The sequence below is a fragment of the Fulmarus glacialis genome, unplaced genomic scaffold (assembly GCF_000690835.1).
Source record: "Fulmarus glacialis isolate BGI_N327 unplaced genomic scaffold, ASM69083v1 scaffold562, whole genome shotgun sequence".
NCBI classification, from domain to species: domain Eukaryota; kingdom Metazoa; phylum Chordata; class Aves; order Procellariiformes; family Procellariidae; genus Fulmarus; species Fulmarus glacialis.
In genome coordinates, this window is record NW_009197046.1 from 69766 (window position 1) to 93667 (window position 23902).

At 42.8% G+C, this 23902-nt stretch overlaps 1 protein-coding gene across 1 annotated transcript in view; it reads right to left on the reverse strand.

Moving 5' to 3' along the window:
- The window catches only part of SLC5A8 (solute carrier family 5 (sodium/monocarboxylate cotransporter), member 8), a 26073-nt gene extending 2274 nt beyond the window's left edge, over positions 1–23799 (reverse strand). Inside the window, exons 1-14 of the mRNA XM_009572386.1 lie at positions 23467–23799; positions 21284–21349; positions 17350–17401; positions 15675–15742; positions 14655–14809; positions 13140–13280; positions 9081–9210; positions 7477–7565; positions 6034–6146; positions 4633–4700; positions 4247–4333; positions 3010–3203; positions 1731–1834; positions 1–8 (exon numbers count right to left, since the gene is read on the reverse strand). The exon at positions 1–8 is cut by the window's left edge and continues 87 nt beyond it. Coding sequence (XP_009570681.1) covers positions 1–8; positions 1731–1834; positions 3010–3203; positions 4247–4333; positions 4633–4700; positions 6034–6146; positions 7477–7565; positions 9081–9210; positions 13140–13280; positions 14655–14809; positions 15675–15742; positions 17350–17401; positions 21284–21349; positions 23467–23799 — 1608 coding nt within the window. The remainder of the gene's footprint in view (positions 9–1730; positions 1835–3009; positions 3204–4246; positions 4334–4632; positions 4701–6033; positions 6147–7476; positions 7566–9080; positions 9211–13139; positions 13281–14654; positions 14810–15674; positions 15743–17349; positions 17402–21283; positions 21350–23466) is intronic.
- Positions 23800–23902: the final 103 nt, after the last annotated feature.

Consider the following 23902-nt stretch of genomic DNA (forward strand, 5'->3'; position numbering starts at 1 on the left):
TAGTCCTCCTGCAAAATACACAGGTTTCAATCAGCCAGGTTTCCACACACAAATGATATGTCAGAGCCCAGCTATGGGCACCAGGCCAGGTGAGCAGGACAGAGTCATGCAGCAAAAGCCATCAAGCAATCACAGGCCTTGGGCATCATTTCTTTACAACGATGTAAACCCTGCACCTCTGAAAATATAAAATGATCCTCAAGGTCTACTTGAAATGCCTTAGCCATCTCCCAGAGCTTCCTAGATCCTCCTCAGATTTCTTATTGTATAAAAAACACAAGACAATAATCAGGAAACGATGAATCCCATAGAATGATATCTGGGACCATGCTGCTAGTCCGGGAGCTGTGGTACCAAGTGCGGCTCTGGGCCTGAGCCCCAGTCCTCAGCTCCCTGTCAGCAAGACTCTCATCTCCAGAGTCGCCAGCAATTTTTATAGCGAGTTATTTAAAGGCAGCCCCAAGATCGGGGGATGAGGGTTAATGGGATGTTTGGGCATTTTTAAGGCATGAAGATTAACTATTCTTGTGTGGGAATGTGTGTGGGAAAGAAAGGAGATGCAGGTGCTGGGAATTAGCTCTGATTGCCACCTGAGCCTTAAATGGGATCTTGCTCTGCAAAAGGCAGGGTGATGTTGTGGTTGGATTGGTTCTTTGGGGTGTCTGTTTCTTGGGCTGAGGATTTCTCATCTGGATTTACTGAGTTGCTCAGTTTTCATGCTTTGTTTCATGGCCTGTGGATGACCTGATCCCAACCTGGTAAGAGGCAAAATTTGTCTATAAGCATCACTATAGCAATAGGAAGAGCTTGTGATGGGAAGAAAGGGGGGAGCAAATTCTCTAGAAACTCACAAGGAAAAGAAAATGGTAGAAGTGTAACTTGTGCTTATTAGTTGCAGGGCACAGGAAAGCTAATGGAAGTGAGTTTATCTGCTGGGTTTGGAGTTTCATAGTCCTGAAGTAGGTCAGACTAATAGGTCTGAAATCTAACAGCCTCAAAGATGAGGGCTATCATAGGAATCTGGCTGGGCGTACTGGGGAAAGCTGTGAGAGCAGCTGCTTTTGTGCTATTTCTGCCATGCATGAGGTGGATGACAGGTATACTTTGCGTCTCACCTAGATGCAAAAGTAGTGAGGCCATGGGCTGGAACTGAAGTCCCCACTCTTACCTGTGGGGTGCTGCTTTTTGCCCCTTGCACAAATAGTACAGGGAAACTGACAAAGAAGCTAATATAGCCATGCGCAGGGTCTGCAGCTCTTAGGTACGTGCTTGGGGAATGTGCTGAACAGCATGCACTGTACAGGTGCAGACAATAACCCTTGAGCGCTCTGAACTCACTCAAAGTAAAACTGCTTTTGTCCTCTAGAAGCATGGGTGTACCTCCTTGCTTGGAGTTGTTGCCATGTTCAGGGACAACCCTTAAACCTCCAGCCCCTGCTGGCATCTAATAAAACAAGAAAGACAGATGACTTTTATCTTTTTTGCCCCTCAGGTTAAAAAAACTGCTGAAACTTCTTTCTCCTTAGAAATTTGAAGTAACCTTTGCTGTGAGCAAAGACCAGGAGTAGGATGCAGAAGGGCTGAGGGGAGGAAATGAGAGTTAGGATGGTAACCTTTATACAACATTTGCAATAGGGTCTCCAGCTCTTCCTGTGGCAATGAGAGCTCTCTGGCAGTCTTAGTTCCAAAGAGATCTAAGACACATTAAATCACAGTTCTGGAACTAGTACCTGTTAGGAGGCTGATAATTATTCCCACACCTACTGCGGTAAGTGTCCCAAGTGTGCTGAAGTAGAGATAAGACAAGGAATACCAGTTGTCTGCCAGGGCAGGTCTGAAAAAGAGCAGAAAAATTGTTAATTCCTGCTTTCCTATTCCAAGCAGCTTGAAAATTGTTGTCTGTTTCCAGACAGTATAAATACAGAGTTACTTCTGAACCAAGTGACCTGGTTGAACTACCTCCATACAATAAAATGTGCACTGAAAATCTCTTAAATTTGCAGGACAGGTTCCTTCAATAGGGGAGGAGACTGATCAGTACAGTGAGGCAATGCGTGGGACAGAGCAGGTAAAACAGGACAGTCCTGTCTCTGCTAGGAATCTAGTGCAGAGCTGAGCACTCCAGATGAAGGAATAACTTCTTTGGGGGGGGGGGGGGGGGGAGATTTAAAGGAGGGGACTCAAAAAAAAAAAAAAGTAGGAAATCAGCCATGTGCAGCTCTAAACAGTTGCCCTGTTGTTTCTGGCTGTTACACCTTCTTTTGTTCTCTCTGACAATGTGCTCTGTTGCAACAGTTGCTTCCCCACAGCCAAGAGCAATGCTGGAGGCCTCATGTGAGAGGTGTAGTACATGAAACTGGATGTTGGGCACCCATGAGTGTACCAGAGTATCTGTTGCTGATTGTACAATGCTCTAAGGTGTAAGGATTGGGAATGCCTACAACTGTGTTTGTTCAGCTTCTGTTCCTGTTGTTCCCTATATTGTCTTTCATAACTGTTACACTTAATTGTGATTGTCCAAAGTAAGACATATGGTAATTGGAGAGGGGAGGAAAATCCCTTATATTTTGCCCATTATACAGATTATGCCCTCTTCTGAATTTCCTGTTGTAGGTAGAGCTGTTAAACTGGCAAATTGCCCTTTAACTGCCTACTACTTTAACTCATGTGACAGATCGTGGGAGTTAATCCAATAACTATAAATGTTATGCTTTCTTTAACAACATGGTTCCCGGTAAGGCGTATCCAAGCCTTTAGACTCAAATATTGAACTGAAGCCTTTCAGATCAATAGGAAGATTCATTTTGAATTCTGTTCTGGGGTAACTCAGACAAACTTCACTCTGATAGGAAAAAAAAAAAAAAAAATCAGAGAAAACTGCTTTATCTTAAACAGCCTGGTAGGTAAACCAGGGATGGATAGGTATAGTAACCCAAATGCTAGACAGATGTTCGTGTTGCTTTAAAACAAATACATGCTTTGTTGATTGCACATGATGAACTTATATACCTCTCTGCAGCTGGTGTGTTGAAGACTGTTGTTAATGGACTTTCTGTTGACATCAAATTTCCTGAGGATATATTACAGCCTGCAGTTGAGAGATGTAGTGGCTTGGTCCTCTCTGGGAGTGGAGGATAAATCTGAGATCCAATTCCAACCCAAAGTGAAATAACAAAGCCACTGATGAGACCCACAAATGCACCCTGCAAAACAGAAAATTAAACTTGGATTTACATGAAAAGCAAAAGGATATTTGAAAAAAACAACACCTAGATGAGTAAGAAACAGTCAAGATAATGTAAACTGTAGGCTCCATAGCAAAAATGAAATATACAGTTAGGGAGAGCTGGGGAGTTTACTTCATTCCCCTTTTGGGAAATACAGTGTTTACTCACAGCTCACGAGCATACCTCTTTTTATTTTGCCACTATGCCTTTACAGTCGAAGGATAGCTTTGGACTGCATGCTATATGGGAAAATACTGTTTTATTTGAGGCCCTCCTTGAACAAATACAGAAGCAATTTTTCCTTTTTCTCATGTGATCTGTTTTTGCAAAAGTCTCTTCCACTTCAGGGTGGGGTTTTTTTTTGGCTGACAGCTAGGGTTTGGTTTTTGTTTTTTGTTTGGGGTTGTTTTTTTTTTTTTTAGTATATACATAAAAATTTGCAACTGCAAAGAGGTAAAGGTTAGCGATTAGTGAATTTTACTAAATCTCAATCCTGCCAGACTATATGGACCATATTCCCAAAGTTTGTCAAACCCATTTTTTGATGGAATAGCTTTTTCCTCTAGAAATGCTAATTGCACAATACTGAAGCACACTGAGAACACCCCAATTCAGTCTGCAAGTGCTTGGACCCCATTTTCCCAGCCTGAGCCCCTTTTGCTCAGACAGACCAGCATTCTCTGAGTCTACTGGTTTCAGCTACATTTCAAGACACATTGTTCCCTGCTTCTAAAGCTGTGTTTTCCAGAAATCCTTGCCAAAGTTTCATTTTTATTCAGATTTTTTTTTTCCCCTTTGGTCATGTAAATCTCTTAATGGGATGGAAATTCAAGTTCCTGTACAGCCCTGTTCATCACTTCCTTGGGATAAGGAGGAAAGGGAGCAAGGGGAAATGTCCTCATGGAAAGTATCAAAGACATCTCCCTTGCTGCCCAACACAAAATCACTGGGGGAAGAGGGGGAAGGAGACGCACAAAATTGTCAATTTTGGACGAACAGGGCTTTAAATTTCTACTTACAATTCCATTTGCAAAGGAGCAGAGGATTCCCAAGGTAAACAGTCCTAAAAGGGGGCCACCGATCATGCCAAAAATGCTGAGTGCTGCCTGAGGAAGGAAGAGAGTCTGCTATCAGGTGCTGTGCAAGAAAGTTAAAGCTTCCAACGTGGCAAGAAGGGAAGATGTTGAGAAGGGAATTAAGAGTTTTTTAACTGGTGTGTACTCAGGTGGCAGGAGTTGGTATAGTTACATGGGTGCTTAGAGCAGAGGCTGAGCCATGGGCTGTTTGAGGCCAGTACACAACAAAGAATAAAAATTAATCTCATAATGGTATCCAGCAATTATTTTCTTACGTAATTCATTGTGGATCATTCAACATGGGCATGAAAAAGCAGTCTGACACTTACCTGCAATAAGGCTCCCATGAGAGATGCCAGCGCAGCCATACCGATGCAGACTCCGCCATAAAACAGGCCTATGTGGGAAAGGCAAAATGATGCATAAATCTGCCGAAGTTTGAAAATCACTAATGGAAATGTTTCTGTCTAACCCAGCATGGTCCCTGACATCTCCAAAACAAACCTTCTAGCATCTGGTTTTTTTCTAAGAGAGCCTGAATTGGCCAAAAGGTCAGGTTTCTGTTTACATTAAAAGAACATAATGCAGACTTGACAAAATCCTCTTCCTGTATATTATTAAAGGTTAGTTAATAAATGGCAGCTCTCTGGATTAGCCATAGTGGCAATACCACATGTATTGTTGGTATTTCTCAGCTAATCTCCTGGGTCATAGTCCTTACTTTAAGGGAATGATTTTTGCTTCTCGCTCTAAAGTCTTTGGTGCAAGAAAGTAAATGCTGGCAGATTATTGGGAGCTGGCGCCATGACAAAGAACATCCCGGCATACCAGGACGTAGTGTCTCTTCCCAGGACCCATGACACAGGCTTATTTGTTTTTTCCACCTCCACCCCTGTTGAGTTTCACTGCACAAGCAATAGGTTAATCCCACTGTTTAATGTGATATGTTAGGCAGCTCATGGTAAGACCAACAACAATTTTGGCACAAACATTGTTTGCAATAATGTTTAAGAAAAGGCTCTCAGGTGAAAATATTTAATACTTGTCACCTGCCACCAGTCTGCTGTGCTCACTAGTATGGGCTATGACACCATCTCGGGACTGTGGTTTTTCCACGCTTACTACAAACACTGTCTTGGGCTACACCTGCAGCTGGTCACAGACAGCTGGTCACAACAGCAGAGACAGCAATTGCACTTCAGAGATTTAAAGCATCTGCTCAGCCTAGTTCTGACCCTTTCTTTGAGCTATATTAAACAGAGGAGCTAAACAGACTGAGGGTATATCAGAGAAGACATGAGGTTTCTCGTTCTCTTGAATGTTATTGGGACACAATGCTATTGTCGCATATCACTCAGTTCAAAAGGTTTGTTACAAAATTGTTCCCTACGCTTCTCATTTTTGACAGATGAAAGAAAAATAACAGCTGTTTCAGGCTGAGACATTTGGCTTTGTAGTATTGTGAATCAATATTGAACACAGATGCAGTGCATCTTTCCTCCTTAGACATGAAAGAAGAGGGCTGCTATTTTTTCTTATGCTCACTTGAAATAGCTTGTCCCCCATTCTGTGTAAAACCTACGCAGCTGATCTCGTCTCCCCCAAGTATTGCACCAATGTAGTCCTATTGGTGTGAATGCACTTACTCCTTACTTATGCTGCCATAAGCGAGATCTGAATCAAGCCCTCACTTTGTAAGCAAAAGTGGAAAAGATATTTTCCAGACATACTCATCCCCATGGAAATCCATGACAACTTCTTTTCAGAGAGGGATCTGAAGTTTGGCTTAATGAGGTCTTCGACAGTCACGGCAGCCAGAGCATTGATGCTGGAGGACACTGTACTACAGAAGGCAAGATTTTTACAATTTTTTTATCTTAGAAGCTGAAATCATAGATAACAGATGGGTTACTGGCAGAGAAAAACTGTCACTGTCTAGAACAGTGTCAGAAAACTAATGTAACTGCTGTATTGGTTGAAATAACTTATTATTCCAGGTGATGCAGTTAATAGCTTACAAACAGTGTTTAAAATAATTGCTCTTAGTAAAGATAAGGCAAATCTTGATGAAAAGATGGGCCTGGAGAAGTCAATGAAAATACCAATTACATGTGGCTAAGCTGTAAACACTACTGGTATACGTAATACCTTCACAAATGATACACAGTATATATCTGGGTAGGTAAAATTCCTACATGCAGGTCATCGATTACTTTGAATGCACTCTCAGAGGAGGATTCAGATAATCTAGTTATACTCATCTAAAAATTAGGCATCTAGTCCAAACTGAACTACCCCAGGCTCCCTATGGGGTCAGAGAAACCAGCACTCCTAAGGCACAAAGCCAGTCAGGTGTTCTTGTGTCTACGTGTACCTTGCTCTTGCAAGCCACCAGCTTTTCCTCAGCACGTAAAAAACAAATATCCTGGCTGTTCCCTCTATTTATGTAGCTACAAGTACTCAGAACAAAAAAATTATTCTGGTGTCACATTCTTAAGTTTCCTCATTTTTATCTGCTTACTGTTGTTCACAGCCTTCCTCGAGAGAGAGGCGATGTTTCCTAAAAGATGCCCTTTCGGAAAGCTGAACAAAACACTCCCCACTATGGGATAGAAGGGGATTGATTTGTCTCCTTCAGTAAAAATAGATAGTGATTGTTGTTTTCACGGGGTTCATTCAAGACAACTGGCAGTCCAGAAAGTCTTTTGTAAACAAGACTCTAAAGATCAGGGATGATGAAAGAGAGATGGCTTTAAAGTTATGCAGGTTTGAAACTGGAAAATTAAAGATGAGCAGTAGGAAATTCCCCCAAACTGTAGCTATTTTGTGTAACCACCCATTTATATTACTTAAAAATTCCTATGCAGAGCGACTTTAAAAGCACAGAGAGGAGGATTTGTTAGTGCTGTACATCACGTCTGGCTAGCTGTTTCCTCACACTGTTAGTAGGGAACTTGAAACAGCTTTGAGTCTTAGGACCTCAGATAGCCACTGTTGGAATGATTTTTGCTTCTCACTCTGCTGCATCATCAAAGAGCTTATAGTGCTTTTTTTAAAGAACAAAAATTAGCTAGGCAAAGAAATGAAATGCAAAGGTTTTAGTATAAATGCAACTTTAGCTCTAACAAAAAAAGAAAAAGAAAAAGACACTAGGTTTCTAATTATTAAATTACCTTAATGTTCCACTGTAGGCACTAGCCACAAAAAGCCCTGGCAGTCCTGGAAAATCGTGGAGAATATCCATAACTAGGTATGGCATTAGCTGAAAAATTCAGAGAGTAAGAAATATTACTATCTTGCTCTAATTTTTCTTTTTTTCACTGTATTATTTTTGTTACAGTGTTCTCACTGGCAGTCTGCCCAGCTGTTCTAATTTTGAATCTTGCACTATTTATTGGTTTTCTACAGAGAAAACCAATCCTAAAACATCCACTGGAGATACAGCAAAGTCTGCTTAGACCACCCAACTGAGGTGAGCCTATAGCCATGCTGTCAGACTTGCGTTCTAGTGATGATGGTACAGGAAACTAGTGCTGGTCAGCAGATAGCCTGTATTGTACATCACTCTGTTGGGCTTGGGTGCCACAGTAGATGCTTATGTCTGCTGTTGACTCCACAAAAAGGTTTTTAGATACAGTTCAATAACCGCAGGGTACCTGAGAACAATTTCCGTATGGAAACCGTGTGCCATTTGTTGACCTTTGCAAGATCTGAGTGCTGGAAAGAGATACAGATCTCAAGATTTTCTTCCTGTGAACCATAATTTTTCCATGGACAAGTTGGTCTTTTTAGTATCTTGCTTCCAGTTTCCACCTGGCAGGAATGACGTGGTTTTCCATATCTCATCTTATTCTACCCTTAAAGACCAGGTGGTCCTTCCTCAAGTACTCTGTTGTCTGTGCTCTTCTCCTGGTTTTCCAGCTATTGTCCGTGGGGACTTATCCAGAGCCTACAATTATCCCAGGCATAAACATACAAAAAAAAAAGACTTGTATGATTTCCTTGGGCCCTGACTCTGGTCAGTCTATGGACTCCTAAAGCTCTTGTTCCTCGGGTAAATCTCCTGCTCCGGGCCTGTTTAGGGAGAGGCTGCCCATCAGTTACAAGGTGGCTTCTCTGCAGCATGGTATGATGCGGTTTGATTACCCAGCTCTCCTCCAAAGGAGGGAAGGATTCACCATTGCTAGCAAAGAATTACCTGCTGGTAGCCTTCTTCCAGGCATATGGTTCGGGCACGATTATGTTTTGAGTCTGAAAAGGCTTTCACCTCCCTTGGCACAGAGTGGTTTAGGTTGGGTGATAAAAAGCAGCTCGCAAGGGCCTGCAGACTCTCACATAGGCACCGCTCGTTTCAGCTGTCCCCAGCAGCAGCCCCCTCCCCTAGCTTCTCTCTGAAGCAGTTTCACGCAATGCTGGCACTCCCAGGCCCATTTCGGGTGAAAAACCCAAATACCTGCAGAAGTGGGTGGACTGAGCACTCTCCACGTCGCTGCTCTCCCTGCCGCCCTCCTTACCTGGCACTGAGAGACCTGCAGCTCTGGGACAGCCGGGGGACACAGGGACTGAACAGTGCCGAGGACAGGTCTACTGCTTTCTCCAATGTATTCCCTCCCGCCATGGTCTCAGCTTAATCCCTCAGTGTTACAGACTCGCCTGATACGGGACTCGGGCATGTCATTATTCCCAACCCCCGGCTCTTGAACCACCCAGTCTGGTTATTATGGCTGCAGAGGAAGGATGCCCCCTCACCACCCTCCCCTGAAACATGGGGCCCTACCTGGTCGAATGCCGACACCTTCTTTGCTGACCACGGGTCACAGTCCTTGTAGATGGAGTAGAGGGCCAGGCCGCACAGCGCCGCGCAGGACAGTATCATCCAGAGGCCCAGAAGGTTGATGTAGAGGGACCTGCATCAACACGCACAGAAACACCATGTCAGAGCTTGTCGTCCTACAAGACCCCACCGGGGCCCAAGGGAGCAAGAGCCAGCACCGAGGAGACCTCCTGGTCAGTGGCTGCCCGCCAGAAACGGAGTCACGATACGGCTCCCAGTGTTTCACCCAGTGTGAGATCACTTTTTTAAATATACGAATTACACTTCTGGTTTTGGTGGTACGGTCTGAGTGCCCACCCCTGACAAAGTCTGCTCGGGAGATGATGGGAGCGATACAGCAGTCCCCACGTTTCATCATGTGCACGAGCTTTACATTGCAGGCAGCTGGCAAGAAGACGCTCGTCCCCCCTTGCCACACCCCTTGGTAAAGACAAACCCCAGATAAATTTGTAAGGCGGGGTGCCCCAGATCAAAGTGTGGGGTACTTTTAGTCAGCACCAGCACTCCTTTGCCTCTGCAGCCGCAGTGCCACGCTTACACAATGCTGGAGTTGCGCTTATAAAGCAACAAATCCCCCACTTCCTCCCGGGACAGCCTCCATGGGAGGCAGCAACGAGGCACTGGGACCTGGGACCGGGTCTGAAGCCACCTACAGCTGCCACTTCCAGAGAGCAGGGGGTTGCCACCAACCCCAGAGCTTCCTCTTTAGTGATTAAACAACTTGGAGCCTGGTATGGTCCAGTAGCCCCATTGCCTCCCCACGTCCTGACGGCAGCTTCAGCTAACGCTGAGCGCAGAAATGTGTTTTCATCAGGCATTAATGCTGGTTTTGCCACACACAACAGGCAGCCTCTGTTGCCAGTGAAAAACAAATTGTTCTTCTCACCCAGTGAGGGCTTTTCCTTTCCATCTAACTATCCGATCTTCTCAAATGTTTCTCAGTTCTTGATGACTCCTGGGTCACAAAGTTCTCACCTAGGGTGGTCAGTTCGAGCAAACACACCCACCAGGAACTTGGCCATGAAAAACAGAGTTCCTTTCCAGCAGTTGCTTCCCAGTTATCTGTGTACCATTTGCTGATAGTGATTTAACTGCCTGACAGATCACATACCATGGACCTCTGCCAACTGCTAAGACCTCCACTGGGAGGACCTTTGGTTTCTCTGCAAATATATCCATGCTTGCAATGCTTCAGGATGCCTTTTAGTGCTTTCAGTTTGAAGAAGGTAAGGGGCACCAGCCTTTGGACTGCTCTAGAGGACCATCAAGATGAATGAAGAAGTAAACCTAACTTCATAGGCCTTGTTGGGCATTGAAATGGACATTTTCAGAAAGGCATAATGTAGATTAACTAGCTGAACTATCAGTTTCATATCGTAGAAGAATTATTGGCAAGCACAACATAAACTCTTTTAAGACCTATATAAATAAAAGCTGATTTACACATAGTAGGGGAAACTCTGCATTTATGCTTTGTATTTGCAGTTGGGATGGTCTAAACACAGAACCAGCAGCACTTTAAATTTCTGTCTAGACTAATTTAGTAAAAATGAAGTAGTCCTTTTCTTATAGATGCTTACATATTGGTTGGATGTCTTGCACCCATTTAGCTGAAGCTGTTCCTGCATCAGCATAATCTACCTTGATATAAGCTGATTTAGCATAATATTTAAGCAATGAGTTAAATCAATCCAAATCTTTTGAACAGATGTAATAGCAATATTAGCCTATAGCCCGTAGTAAAGATTAGAAAGTCAAGAGAAACACATAGAAGCAAAAGAAATTCTTTGCCTGAATCTGGCAATTCTTGTTTTTAAACTGTGTCAGTGTTTGACAATGGAAAGAAAGCTGTTTTTTTTTTCTTCTGATTTACATCCCTGCTCATGGTAAACCCCATGACTAAGCACTGGAGTATAATAATTGTAGCCTTATTGGAGGGAGGTGCTCCCATTAATTCTGGGGGAGTAACATGGGGTGGAGTTTGGGTGAAGTAAGCACTGTGACTGCACAAGGCTTATTTTCAGTTGTTTCAGGCTGGCTCCGAGATTTTAGCACTGAAACATGCCACATGATGACCTTGAAAGGAAAGTAGAGAAAAATGTGTTAGTAGCCCATATTTTTCTGAAAATATAGCTCTCCTGCTCTGAGTGCCTGTTATTGTTCATATATGAGCATTATGTTCAATTTGCCTAGTTATTGCTTGAGGATGACAGCGTGTGCTCCCACCTACTGGTGTGTTTCTTGAATGGGGTGAAATCCTTTCCCAAAGCCTGAGAAAATTCCTAGTCTTGTGCCGCTGTTAAAGGCCTTCCCAAAAACTGCAAGTTGGGATCTGTGAAAGAATTATTTTCTCAGCTCTGACTTATTATTGTGCTGTCTCTTATAAAGCCTTACAGTAAATGCCACAGGGGTACAAAACCCTATTACTTTGACCTGATGACATTTTACACTTCTATGTACACGTTAAATGGCAATAAGAGGTGCAGGCCACCAAAGTGACTTGCCAGATGTCTCTAATTACATTGGTAAATGAACTAGATAGTCGCCACAGTGTTTATAGTTGTGACAAGCTGCAACCATTATACAAAATGATTTCTCCATGCAGGGGGAATTCCCCGCACAAGCGAGGCACAAGCAAGATGCCGTGGAGTCCAACCACCCATGCCAGCAGGAGAGGACTTCACTGATTAAGGCTGTGCCACCACTAATACGGTATGAGCTATAAAGCTGCTGCAAAGCTCAGAAAATCTGCCCAGAAGTTGCCATGGTGCCAGATTCCCCTTGGCCGCACTTTGCTTCTGGGATGCCGTGGAGGTGTCCCTCCTTACAAAGAGGGTAGGGAGGGTGCGAGCGAGGAGCACAGCCCTAAGTGGAGCAGGTGCTCAGGAAGAACAGTCTCACTGGCACACAAATCTGGCACAATGTATGCAAGTGTTTTCCTATATGCAATCACACCAGGCAGCATTACAGATGTGGGAGGCACCTCCTGCCTCTGCAGCGCTGAGACTCTGGAACCCAGCCATGCACCAGAGATTGTGGAGAAGCCATGTGGTGTATTGGAGATGTGGCACTGTATGCTGGAGATGTGGCTGATGATGAGCATCAGTTCATTCCCGTCTGCAGCGTAAATGACTGAAAAGTAGATTCTTCATTATTGCCATAACCAAAATATTTCAGCTCTAAACTGTGCATGATTTTGTGGGTATTCTGCAGACTTTATGAAGTAAAACTCCTTCTCTGTATGTCACTGTATTATAGAATTTATAGGGACTATAGTTATGATGTGCATTTATATATTTCTCCTATAAATAGACTTTATGAGCTCACTAATAATTCTTAAATCCTGAGTTATGAACTACTGGAATGATACTAAAGATAAAGGTAAGATAATAGAGCTAGTAAATATACTCTATTCTAGAGTAAAGGCTGATCAGAACTGTTTAAACTCAGAGAAAACAGAACTCTCTGCCAGTTTCCATAGTGAATTCCTGAAAAAAAATTCATTATTGTTATGAAAACAAAATATATGATTCCTCAGCAATTTTATCACTGAATAAAACATTTCTGCATTTTCTCATGCATACAGTCATCAGGATGGAAAAATCTTTTAGTCTTTACTTATGCAAAATTCTCACACAATGATTTACGTTTAGTAGAGGAGCAATTCAAGATGCTGTCTTGATACGGCTTCAGCATAAGTACTATATTATTTGGTCTTCAGGTTGCATATAAACTTAATGCAGCTATTTGTATGCAAGAATAGTGACAAAGTGAAACATTCTGGCATAAAGTTCAATATTACAGCAATTATATGTAATTCAAATACTAGTATTTATTGTGCCGATTTGTCTTCTACCTGGTCCACAAAACAGAAAGCGAAAGTTGTTACCCTTTACAAATGGGGTTTATATAGACAAAAAACATTCCTTTTAAAAAAATCTCCCTTATAAAGAACAGTCAGTGCTAAATTCAGACTTTAAGAGTTACTGTAGGCAGACTTACATTTTTGCATGGAACCTGCTTTTGCATGCCATGTATCTCTGTACTTGAGACTGGTTGACCCCATATATGCCAGTCCACGTGAAGGTCCCACCTATAACAATCGTCCAGAAGGTGTGTCTTTGCAAAGGATTGGGATTAAAGCTACAATGAGAGGGAAAAGAGAAAACAAATTCAGAATATGAAAATCTTCTCATTATAAGACCTTAATGGCTAGGAGAAAAAAATTCCTCATACTTGGTCTAATACAAACTCTCTTAATTTGGCCAGATTTTGAACATTCAGGTATGTGAAATCTGAACTCATGGAAAGCAAATTTAAAACTCAGAGCTGAAATCCTGATCTAGTGAAACATTCTGATCTGTCCAAAGGTGAAATTTAACTGATTTATTTGCCTATAAACTACAGTCTTATGTAAAGCTGTATGATGCCTGTGATTGTTGTGATGAAATGATGTTCCAGTAAAAAGTCTAATATGACTGCTTATCTAGAAGGACATCAGTCTGACACCAATATAAAGGTGTGTTTGCACGCCCAGCCTTTGTGGAGAGAGCCTCTGCAAAACATTTTGCTCGTTTAGCTCTAAGTGAATAACCGATTTTGAATGGCCATAAATAGATATTTTTTTAAATCACACTTTAATATAGCAATAAGTTATGCTTATCTTCATGAACAATGCAATATTATTTCACCTATTACATGCCTTTATTCCTTTTCTTTCCCCATCTGTGAACTCTGTGGCTGGGGGAAGAAACAATGCAGTACAATCACTGCAAATCAGCCAAACAGATTGAAAAAATGACTGTTCACGAGAAGAAAAAAAAATACCCACAGATGAATTATTTACTGAAGAACCTGGTGAAGAATTTTACAGAACAACCTGATGAATACTGTGAACTGACAGACAAAAGGACAAAAGGTAATACTTGTCACACTAAACTTTCACAAATAGCACTGGGTGAAGTTTCTCATCAAAAGTACAATAACTTTTTTTTTTAACTTAAAGTGGTTTTTGGTTCAACACTGTCAGAATGAATGCAAAATGGTATTTGTAGGCTATGATTAGTTACAATAATGGAGAGTAAAATACTGTTAAAACTACTTTTAATTTTTCTTTCAGGGAAAAGAAAAACATTTTCTGTTTTCAGACTAGACAAAAACTATTATTTTCCCAGTTGTTTTGTTTCAGCAGCTGAAATGCCAAATCAGCTGTTTGCAAATTATAAGTATAAATACGATTGCCCTCTCCTATTCACCATTCATTTTCAATGGAATCCAAAATGTATCCTTAAAACACCTACTTGACAATGTAAAAAGGTTTTGCCCTTTACAGGATTTTGCATAGTGTAAAACCTAAAAAATATCCCTCAAACTAGGTAAGCTTGTTTAAAAACACATAAAAATTGGGTCACAACAACTCCCCTCCTCCTCCTTCAACAGCAATTTAATTTCACAGTTAGTCACATGGGCTCTATTTGTAGGAATAAAGAGGCACATCATCTGCGAGTACAAACTCACTCCCAGAAGTTTAATCTTCCTCCATAGTAGGAATCATTTATAATGCGTCCAATTCCCTCCTGAACCACCACAGCTCGTATAATCACAGACGAAAATCCAGCGACCATGATTCCAACTTGGAAAACGTCTGTCCACACCACTGCCTTCAGACCACCCTGTATGAGGAACAGCACATATCAGGTACAACAGGGCAGCAGCACTCTTGCTTTGCACTCACATTCAACTAAAAGAAATGTTACTGTCCGTATTATGTACAATAGATGAATTTCGTCTTCTTCTTCAATAGAAATAGTTCTGTACTCTGAGTACAGGAATTGTATTCTGGAACCTATTCAGGACATCCTGGCTCTTTTTTGAAGTGCACTAGAATTTACTTTGGCCACACACATAGTTTAATCTAGTATTTCCTTTACCACATAACCTGATTCAGAAGTTTGTATCAAAAGATAAATTGGCAGACAGTGCTCATCTTACATATATACAGTACCACTAACTCCTGAAGGCATACCATTCATGTGAATAGAAATAAACATGATTTAATTCAACATATACAAATAAATTTGTCACTGAGGTTCCATTTAATAATTTCTAGACACTTGGTCAATTAACACTAATCTAAAAACCAATCTGTTCATGTGCTATTTTCAGTGGCTCTATTCAATAACAGACAGGACTATTACAGTTGCAGTAGGCAGGTGCTTGACAAATTACTCAGCTAAACCCTACCAGATTAGAAGAAAAATCACACGAGGATTTTTAGGAAGGGAAATCTATCTTTTTGCTGTTCTTTCAGCAACAACAGAAGTTTGAATGTATCAAAACAGAAAAGGTTTGAGTCACATCATGGCTACCTTTGCATCCAGAGAAGCCCCTGGGTGAATATGGCCCTGTGGCTACAGCTACACTGTGAAATGTACTCCCACGGGTAATCCAGTTATTAGGCTACTTTCCAATAAATTCGATATTTGATGTGAATGGTGAAAGGAACAGAGATTTTTCTCAGCCGAAGGGCCCACGTACCAGCGTGCAGTAGAACGTGCAGACCACGCCAGTCGTCACCACTGCACCCCACAAGTCGAAGCCAGTGACTGAAAAAGAGGGAAATGGCACCAGTGTGAATGAGGCATTGGGGACAAAAAAACTGAAGGTCGATTTTCCACCCCCAATCTGGTTGTTGAAGAAAACTAGAAATAAGTTAAATCCAAAAGTAGGAGGTAATAAAAAATGGCAATGAAAAGATTTGTGTGTCTAAACCAGGGGATTCGCCCTAACCAGTTCTGAAAATGAAACAGTTGTTACAGACATTGGAAACTGCTAAAAAGTTAGATATATTTCAGGAACTAAGAAGCTATTTGTCTTTAATGTGAATGCTGCCAAACAACACATCCAATATGTTTGTAGGCCCTCGGGAAGGCTTTAAAATACATGTCCTTCCTTTGAAGTGCCTGGGTAGTCTCACAGAGTCCTTAGGCAGGGATTTAAGCAGGTAAACAGCATGGGGATGCTCCACGGAGGCAAAGTAGTTCAAGCATGGTCTGGAAGAACTGTGTTAAACTGAAAGCCTTTCTTTTATTCTTCTTTCTTTTAGGGAAACATGACAGTATGTCTACGCTAGGCAACGCTGTGCTGTGGTTGGCATACAAGCTCTCACTGCCCCAGCTTGGCACACTCACACGCTGCCAGGCAGGGCACTGGGGGCTCCCCGACAGATAGCTCAGGCTAATTAGAAACACTGCAACAAAACTAATGAAAATCATTGCTTCTAGTTGGCAGCCAGCTAGGTCATAGCTTGGTTTAACGTGTATTTGCAGGGCAAATATAAACATCAAGGACATAAAACCCGTGGGACTTATACACCGGAAGAGACCAGTACAGACAGTGTTGGGTTTTTTTCTTCCTTTTCGTTCAATGAACAAGCCAAAAAACCCAGCAAACAGAACAATTTTCATTCTAGCCAAAATGATTAATTTTTTATTTGCATTTTGTTATTGCCTTTTCTTGCCTAGTGGACAAATTAATTGTGTCAGATAAAAAGTTTCATTCGGCTCCACATAAAAGCTTTTTTCCCCTTTAAAAATAAATGTGGCTCATTTTCAAAGCAAAGAGTAATTTAGAAAATGGAAATATTTCATTTTGTAGATATCACAACAAACACCTTAAGTTGAAGATCTCTTTGCTATTGATTTGGCTTTCCTGGCAAAATGATAGGCTGAGTTAAACAGTTGCAGGCAGCCCAAAACCATATTTACAGAACTTTTGCCTTGCTCTCCTTTTGAAGAAGAGCACTTAACCAGGGGAATTAAATGTGTGTTCAGTCTCCGCGTTGCCTTCAAAATTTACTTAAGTCTTGTTAACTTTTTTGAATGTAGCCATGACCTAAGGATATTGCATGAGGTTAATGAGAGCAGATTTTCCCCTCAAGCTTCTTCTGTAATTCCTTACAGGTAGCGACTAAGGGACTAGGATTACAAATGGGAGGCCTTCTATCAGAGTTCCCATCAGGATAACAGAAATCTTAGAAGACTTCATAGTCAAGCCTTGAGCTGTATCTTTAGGTATACATTACCCGAAAAAAGCAAACCAGTATTATATCATAGAATCATAGAATGGTTTGGGTTGGAAAGGGACCTTAAAGATCACTATATGCAAAAAAAATTATAACAGTAGAAGAATAGTTGCAGTATACTCATCTTACCTTGATTTAGTGCTAGAGCTGGAGCATAAATGACAATACCAGTGTATAAAATCTAGATGGGGAAAAAAGATATAAGATCAAATGTAAATTCCTGGAAAGGTGATAGCTTTCTGAGATGGTTTCTTTTCAAGCATTTATGCAGTCTATATTTCCTAAATTCATAACTGTTGAGAAATAATTCCAGTTGTTAGAAGATGAATGTGTGAGACTAACCAGCACTGCAGTCTCACAGCCTAGGGTTCTTAAAACAAATACCAGGGACTTTTGAATACCAAATCACTCTTCAGCTTCTCCCGGCTTTTATAATTGACTTATTTTATTGCTTTGAAACTGCTGTCATATGGCAGAAACAAGAGCAAAAGGAAGTTGATGAGGTTTATACACGGTTTGCCGAGGAATCTATTACAACTTATTTTCTCAGTCTTGGGATCAATATGCCTCTCAGGATGCAACTATAATGCAAAAAATACAGCATTAGTTAGTCATTATGGATGGCATTATAAGGAATTACACTCCTGTAAGATGAAGCCATGCATGATTATCAGCAGATCTGTATTTTCACCCAATACAGTAAAGATATAGACAAATCAAGGAGCTATTCCATCCACTTTTGAGGGCACAATGAGATCCATACACTGATATCCTTTACAATTTATTTTTGTATATTTTTAAATCCTGTTTGCTTTTTTACCACTGTTATTACTGCCTTGTACTACTAGGACAAGTTCAGCTGTGACATGGTTCAGGGGAATACAGCTTGCAATGTGCAGACGACTTCTGTGAAGGTCAGTGATCTTGATTCAAAGGATCTAAATCACAGCCAGGTCCTGACCTGACTTGCATCAGCTTTCCATGACTGAACTCTTCTGACTCCCTAATTTACAGAAAAGCAGCAGAATCAGCTGTCACCCAGCATTCAGCAAGCCTTTGCCCTTCCTGTGAGTGTGGAGTCTGCCCTAGGCACAGGTGGTAAACCGCTGGATTACTTGCTATGGCTTTTGAGCAGGTCAAATCCAGTCCCCATGGCAGAGCTCTGCCACGTGGCCAGCAGCTACACTGGGGAGACAGCCAAGAGGTAACTGGAGTGGTAATCCAGCTGTGGGAGGAAACGAGTGTGGAGGGGCTGCTGCACCCAGCATGACCAAATTGCCCTGGCCCTTTGCTGTGCACCTACTACAAGCACATGCCAGAAAGGACAGTGGGGCTGCTGGGGAAATAGTTATTCCTACCTGTGTGCTACTCCCCGCATGCATGTGCGCATGTTTGTTTCTTTCTGTGCCGTGAGTCCTCTATAGGTTTTCATATACAGGTTGTATGCAAAGAAAGTTGCCAGTCCTGACCAGTGCCTGATGAATGCCCCCTCAGCACCGGTTGCATCACTTCACAGCCAACAACTACTGACACTTGTCAAGCCCTGTCAACGCTTGACTTGCTGACCACGCAGTGACTGTCAGCGTGGACTGCTGAATCATAGAATGGTTTGGGTGGGAAGGGACCTTTTAAAGATCGTTTAGTCCAACACCCCCTGCTATGGGCAGGGACATCTTCCACTAGATCAGGTTGCTCAAAGCCCCATCCAACCTGACTTTGAACACTTCCAGGAATGGGGCATCCACAGCTTCTCTGGGCAACCTGGTTCAATGTCTCACCACCCTGATCATAAAAAAAATTCTTTCTTATATCCAAACTAAATCTACCCTCTTTCACCTTAAAATTATTGCCCCTTGTACTGTCACTACAGGCCTTGGTAAAAAGCCTCTCTCCATCTTTCTTATAAGCCCCCTTTAATTATTGAAAGGCCACAATAAGGTCTCCCTACAGTCTTCTTTTTTCCAGGCTGAACAACCCCAACTCTCTCAGCCTTTCTTCATGGGAGCGGTGTTCCAGCTTTCTGATCATTTTTGTGGCCCACCTCTGGATCCACTCTAACAGGTCTATGTCCTTCTTGTACAGGGCACCCCAGAGCCAGATGCAGTGCTCCAGGTGGGGTCTCATGAGAGCGGAGTAGAAGGGGAAAATCACCTCCCTTGACCTGCTGGCCACACTTCTTTTTATGCAGCCCAGGATACGATTGGCTTTTTGGGCTGCAAGTGCACGTTGCTGGCTCATATCCAATTCTTCATCCATCAGTATTCCCAAGTCCTTCTCAGCAGGGCTGCTCTCAATCAGTCCATCCCCCAGTCTGTACTGATATTGGGGATTGCCCCAACCCAGATGCAGGACCTTGCACTTGGCCTTGTTGAACTTCATGAGGTTCACATGGGCCCACTCCTCAAGCCTGTCAAGCTCCCTCTGGATGGCATCCCTTCCCTCGAGCATTATTAACTGCACCGCTCAGCTTGGTGTTATCCACAAACTTGCTGAGGGTGCACTCAATCCCACTCTCTACCTCATTAATGAAGATATTAAATAGTATTTGTCCCAGTACAGACCCCTGAGGGACACCACTCGGTACTGGTCGTTGACAGCAACTCTTTGGATGCAACCATCCAGCCGATTCCTTATCCATCTAATAGTCCATCCATCAAATCCATCTCTCTCCAATCCTGCTCATTCAGGGAGTCAGCATGAGAAAGTGGCTTTCTCATATGCAGCAAACAAGTGCCAGAAGCTTTGAACCATCAGAAATTAAAATTTGTCACAAGTATGATCACATTTTTGTGTAAATTAAAACAGGACTGATGATTTCCGCTTCTTCAGTGGTTTTTCGGGTTGTATTACTACATATCCTTCTTTTTTTTCTTCTTTTAAACACATGCCAATATTCACAGAACAGTTAAAACTACACCATTAAAATCTTCGGGGGGTTTCCTTTCCTCACTATTCTTTTCATTATTCAGGTTAAGTTGTTAGTGCTTGGCACAGAAAGACACCTACAGATCTTTAGTTAATTTCCTTGGGCACATATTTAAGTTGTATAGAATTATTTCTCTGATCTTTGCAAGCAAAGATTATGCTTGGCTTGTTCCAACTTACACAACTGTGATGTCTTCATGTTTGCTGGTGAAAACAGTGTCCTATGGACTTGTGTATCTACAAATGCTGGCTAAGCAGCACTTTTCAAATAAGTAATTAACACTGCATTGACCACCATCTTACAGGTGCAAGTGTGACTGTCCTGTTACTCACGGTGTGTCTTAAAAAATACAAAAAGGACAAAAAGCAAGCATGTAACTTGAAAAGCCTTCTGATTGTATATTCATTCTTCCTTTGAACTCCCCAAAAAGTCCACTTCAAAATTGTGAAAAGAACACATTTTTGTTTCTGGTGCGTTTGGCACACGCTCACTGTGCATTTAAAAGCTGTGGTCGCATACTGACTCACTGAATGGGCTGGATACAGCAAACTGCACCAGCAATAACTGCAGGGACTGCTTTAGTTTAACATTCCCCAAGGCAGTAATTTGCTACTTCTCAGTTTGCAGGCACCCAGGTTTTTTCCAGTGGTGGTGGTACAAACATTTGTGCAGCAAATGACAGCTGCTGACAGCTTGTTTTGTCACCTTTCACAGACCCTTGAGAATTAGTCAGACTCCCACAACCCATGGATCAGAGGATGAAAACTGCCGCTGTAGATAATTGAGGCATGTTTACATTTTTAAGCCCTTGTGGGTTTCTCGAGCAGGCAGGGAAACAACTGCTCTTTGCACTGCTACCCTGCAGTGAAGGGTCGCTCGTCTCTTGGCATGGCGCTGATGTCAAGCGACTGCTCTGGGTGCTCAACAGTGCACGCAGAGACCCAAGGGCCAGATAGCCCAGCATCTGCTCCCCACCTCATTGCTTTGGAGCAGAGAGAGCTTTGTTTCCCCTACTCCCAGCCACCCATGCACTGCGGTAACCTCATCAACCACTCAGAGAAAACATCCAGTTACACTAAGCTGAAGAATTAGCCTGGTGGTTATGAGGACCACAGAACAGCTTTGAGGTTTACTTGCCGTTTGTATAATGAAGAGGGCTGTTCCACAGAGGCGCAGGTATTTATTAAATCGAAGCTCTAAATACTGCAAAAGAGAAGAAAAAACAAATGTTTATATCGAAACTAGGCACTATTATTAGGACTAGAGTGAAGCGATGAGCAATACAGAAAGGGCATAGTGTTGTTTTTACATTTTCATGAATGGCCAAAACTCCTAGAGTCACCTTGATTGATATCTCTTTCAATTTGATTTGATATTTCTTTACAGACCTCACCACTGGGTAATGACACACGAGGAAGTGAAGCAGACATAAGCTAGTCAGTATATGATGGAGTGTGCAGAATGGAAACTGGTGCTACCCAGCTGCCTCAAGGCACTCAATAGACAAGGAGCTGTGCACCGTGACCTGGCAAAGACCAGCATGTATTATCACAGAATCATTGAATATCCTGAGTTGGAAGGGACCCACAAGGATCATCGAGTCCAACTCTTGATTCCTCACAGGGCAAACTAAAAGTTCACAATGACGTACCAGCAAACAACAGAACCCACTTGCATTGTGAAATCAGAGAGAAAAAGAAAACATTACAGCTATTCCTAAGTCTTAGTCGATTCGGAAACTCTGGCATTATGTGTGTCCATCTGAATTGTTGCGAGAGAGGGCAGAAGGTTTTCAATGGTCAGCAGCTTCCTCCCATGGTAATCTCACTTTCTGCACTGCTCAAAGCAGTTCGTCATATGCTACCAGTAAGTGGAAATCTAGCCTTTTGCAAAAAAGGAACCCTCATTTTTCTATCTAGCCTGGGCCAGCATAACCTCTGAATGAGTTTGTCATGCTGTAGGGCAGATTTCTTCTCACCATCTGTCCTAACAATCTTCTAGGGTGTGTTGTTGCAGAAAAGGGATCTCCTTTGCCTGCCAATCTGTTCAATCGACAAACACTGAAGTATCTCAAAGTGCTCACTCGTGAATTGAGCATTTAAAACATGATCTGTGAGCATGTTCACACAAGGAAGCAGTGCTGAACCCCTGGACAGACACAAAAAGTTATTTAATCTCTGAATTCTGTCCACAAATAGAAGATGTATCTTTTATAGGTGCATCACTCTGATTTAACCCCAAGATTATCAGTGAGTTTCCAGTCATAATTATGAAGGCTATCATCATAACTGACAGTCCAAAGGTTAGTAGTTTAAAACACACTGGAAGCCACCAGAGATTTCTGTTGATGAATTCTTATCTAAGTCTACCAACAGAAACCTTGTTTTCAGCCTCCAGTGCTGCAATGCCCCTGTTCAGTGTAATAAAATGCAAAAGACCAAAATAGCTAGCCAAGGACTTTCACCTGCACCGGTGCCCCTTTCCCAATGTCCTCTGTGAAAAGAGCAATTTGCCTCCAAATCTGCAGCTAGGAACTATCTCCATGCAGGAAGATAAACAGGTTGCACAGACCTTCTAAATCAGGAGAAAGTCCTGACCAGATGCTTCTTCAGCCCAAAACACCCAGACTCGACCTGTGATGTGTCCTACCACCCCAGATGTCTCTGCGCTGCTAGCTATACCTTTAACTTACACATTGAGCTGAAGACCAGCTCAGCCATATTTTGGTGTAAGTAAAAAAACTCTCGCAGAAACAGAGCATTGCTGACCTCCGTGTGTAATCATGATGGAGAAGATATTCACCAGTGTGAACAGCCTCATGTGGAAAGAGTCTCTCCCTAAAACCTCTCAAAGAGTATACAAACAGTATACTCTGCCAAAGGGGGACTTCTGTGGCAGCACCTGAGCTTAGAAACCTATCTGGAGGGAGCGTGATTTGAGAACTCTGCTTCCTATGTTAGATGCTCTTGCGCTCTGCACTTGGTATATTAATTACACATCATTAATCACACGTCACCATCCAAGCTGCACACAGTCCACCTGCTGAAATGAGTATTTGGAGTGAAGAAACAGATCTGGCATGGTGCACAGCTCCTGAGCCAAGACAGCAGGGTTGAGCATCTCCTCTCTGTGGAGGCAGTGTGGGAAGACTTGGGGACAGAGCACGTTGCAGCCTGCCCTTGGGAGCATGGAGGTATGGGGCAGCATAGAGTGCAGGGGGATTTGGGGGAAGAGACTGAGGGGAGACATATAGAAAGCAGGCATGAGAGGCCCCCCAGCTCCCTGAAGTCTGCCGAAAGGCTCCTTCTACTCCACCTTACCTCGTAGGTGCTAGTAATGCCCAGCTTGTAGAAGACGGGCAGGTAGATCTCTGCACTGCATAGCACCACCAGGCTGTAGGCGATGGCGAAGATGCAGAACATGGCACCAAAGCGGTAGATCTCAGCAGGGGTGCCCAGCACCGTGATAGCTGACATGAAGCTGGCGGTGAGGGAGATTGCAACAGGGAGGGCGGTCATTCTGCGGCCCCCCATGAGGAAGTCCGTGGGTGTCTTCTGCCCCCCTCCTGCGAAGGCGTAGTAGATCCCGATGGCGGCCGAGACCAGCAGCATGGCCGCAAAGACCAGGTAGTCCCAGACGGTGAAGCGCTCCATGGTACCGGAGGCACTCGCCCTTGGAGTCAAGGATTTGCCCCAAAATCAGAGGGGCAGCTGCTGCCCCAGCAGGGCCGATGTAGGAGGAAGGGAATGGGGACGG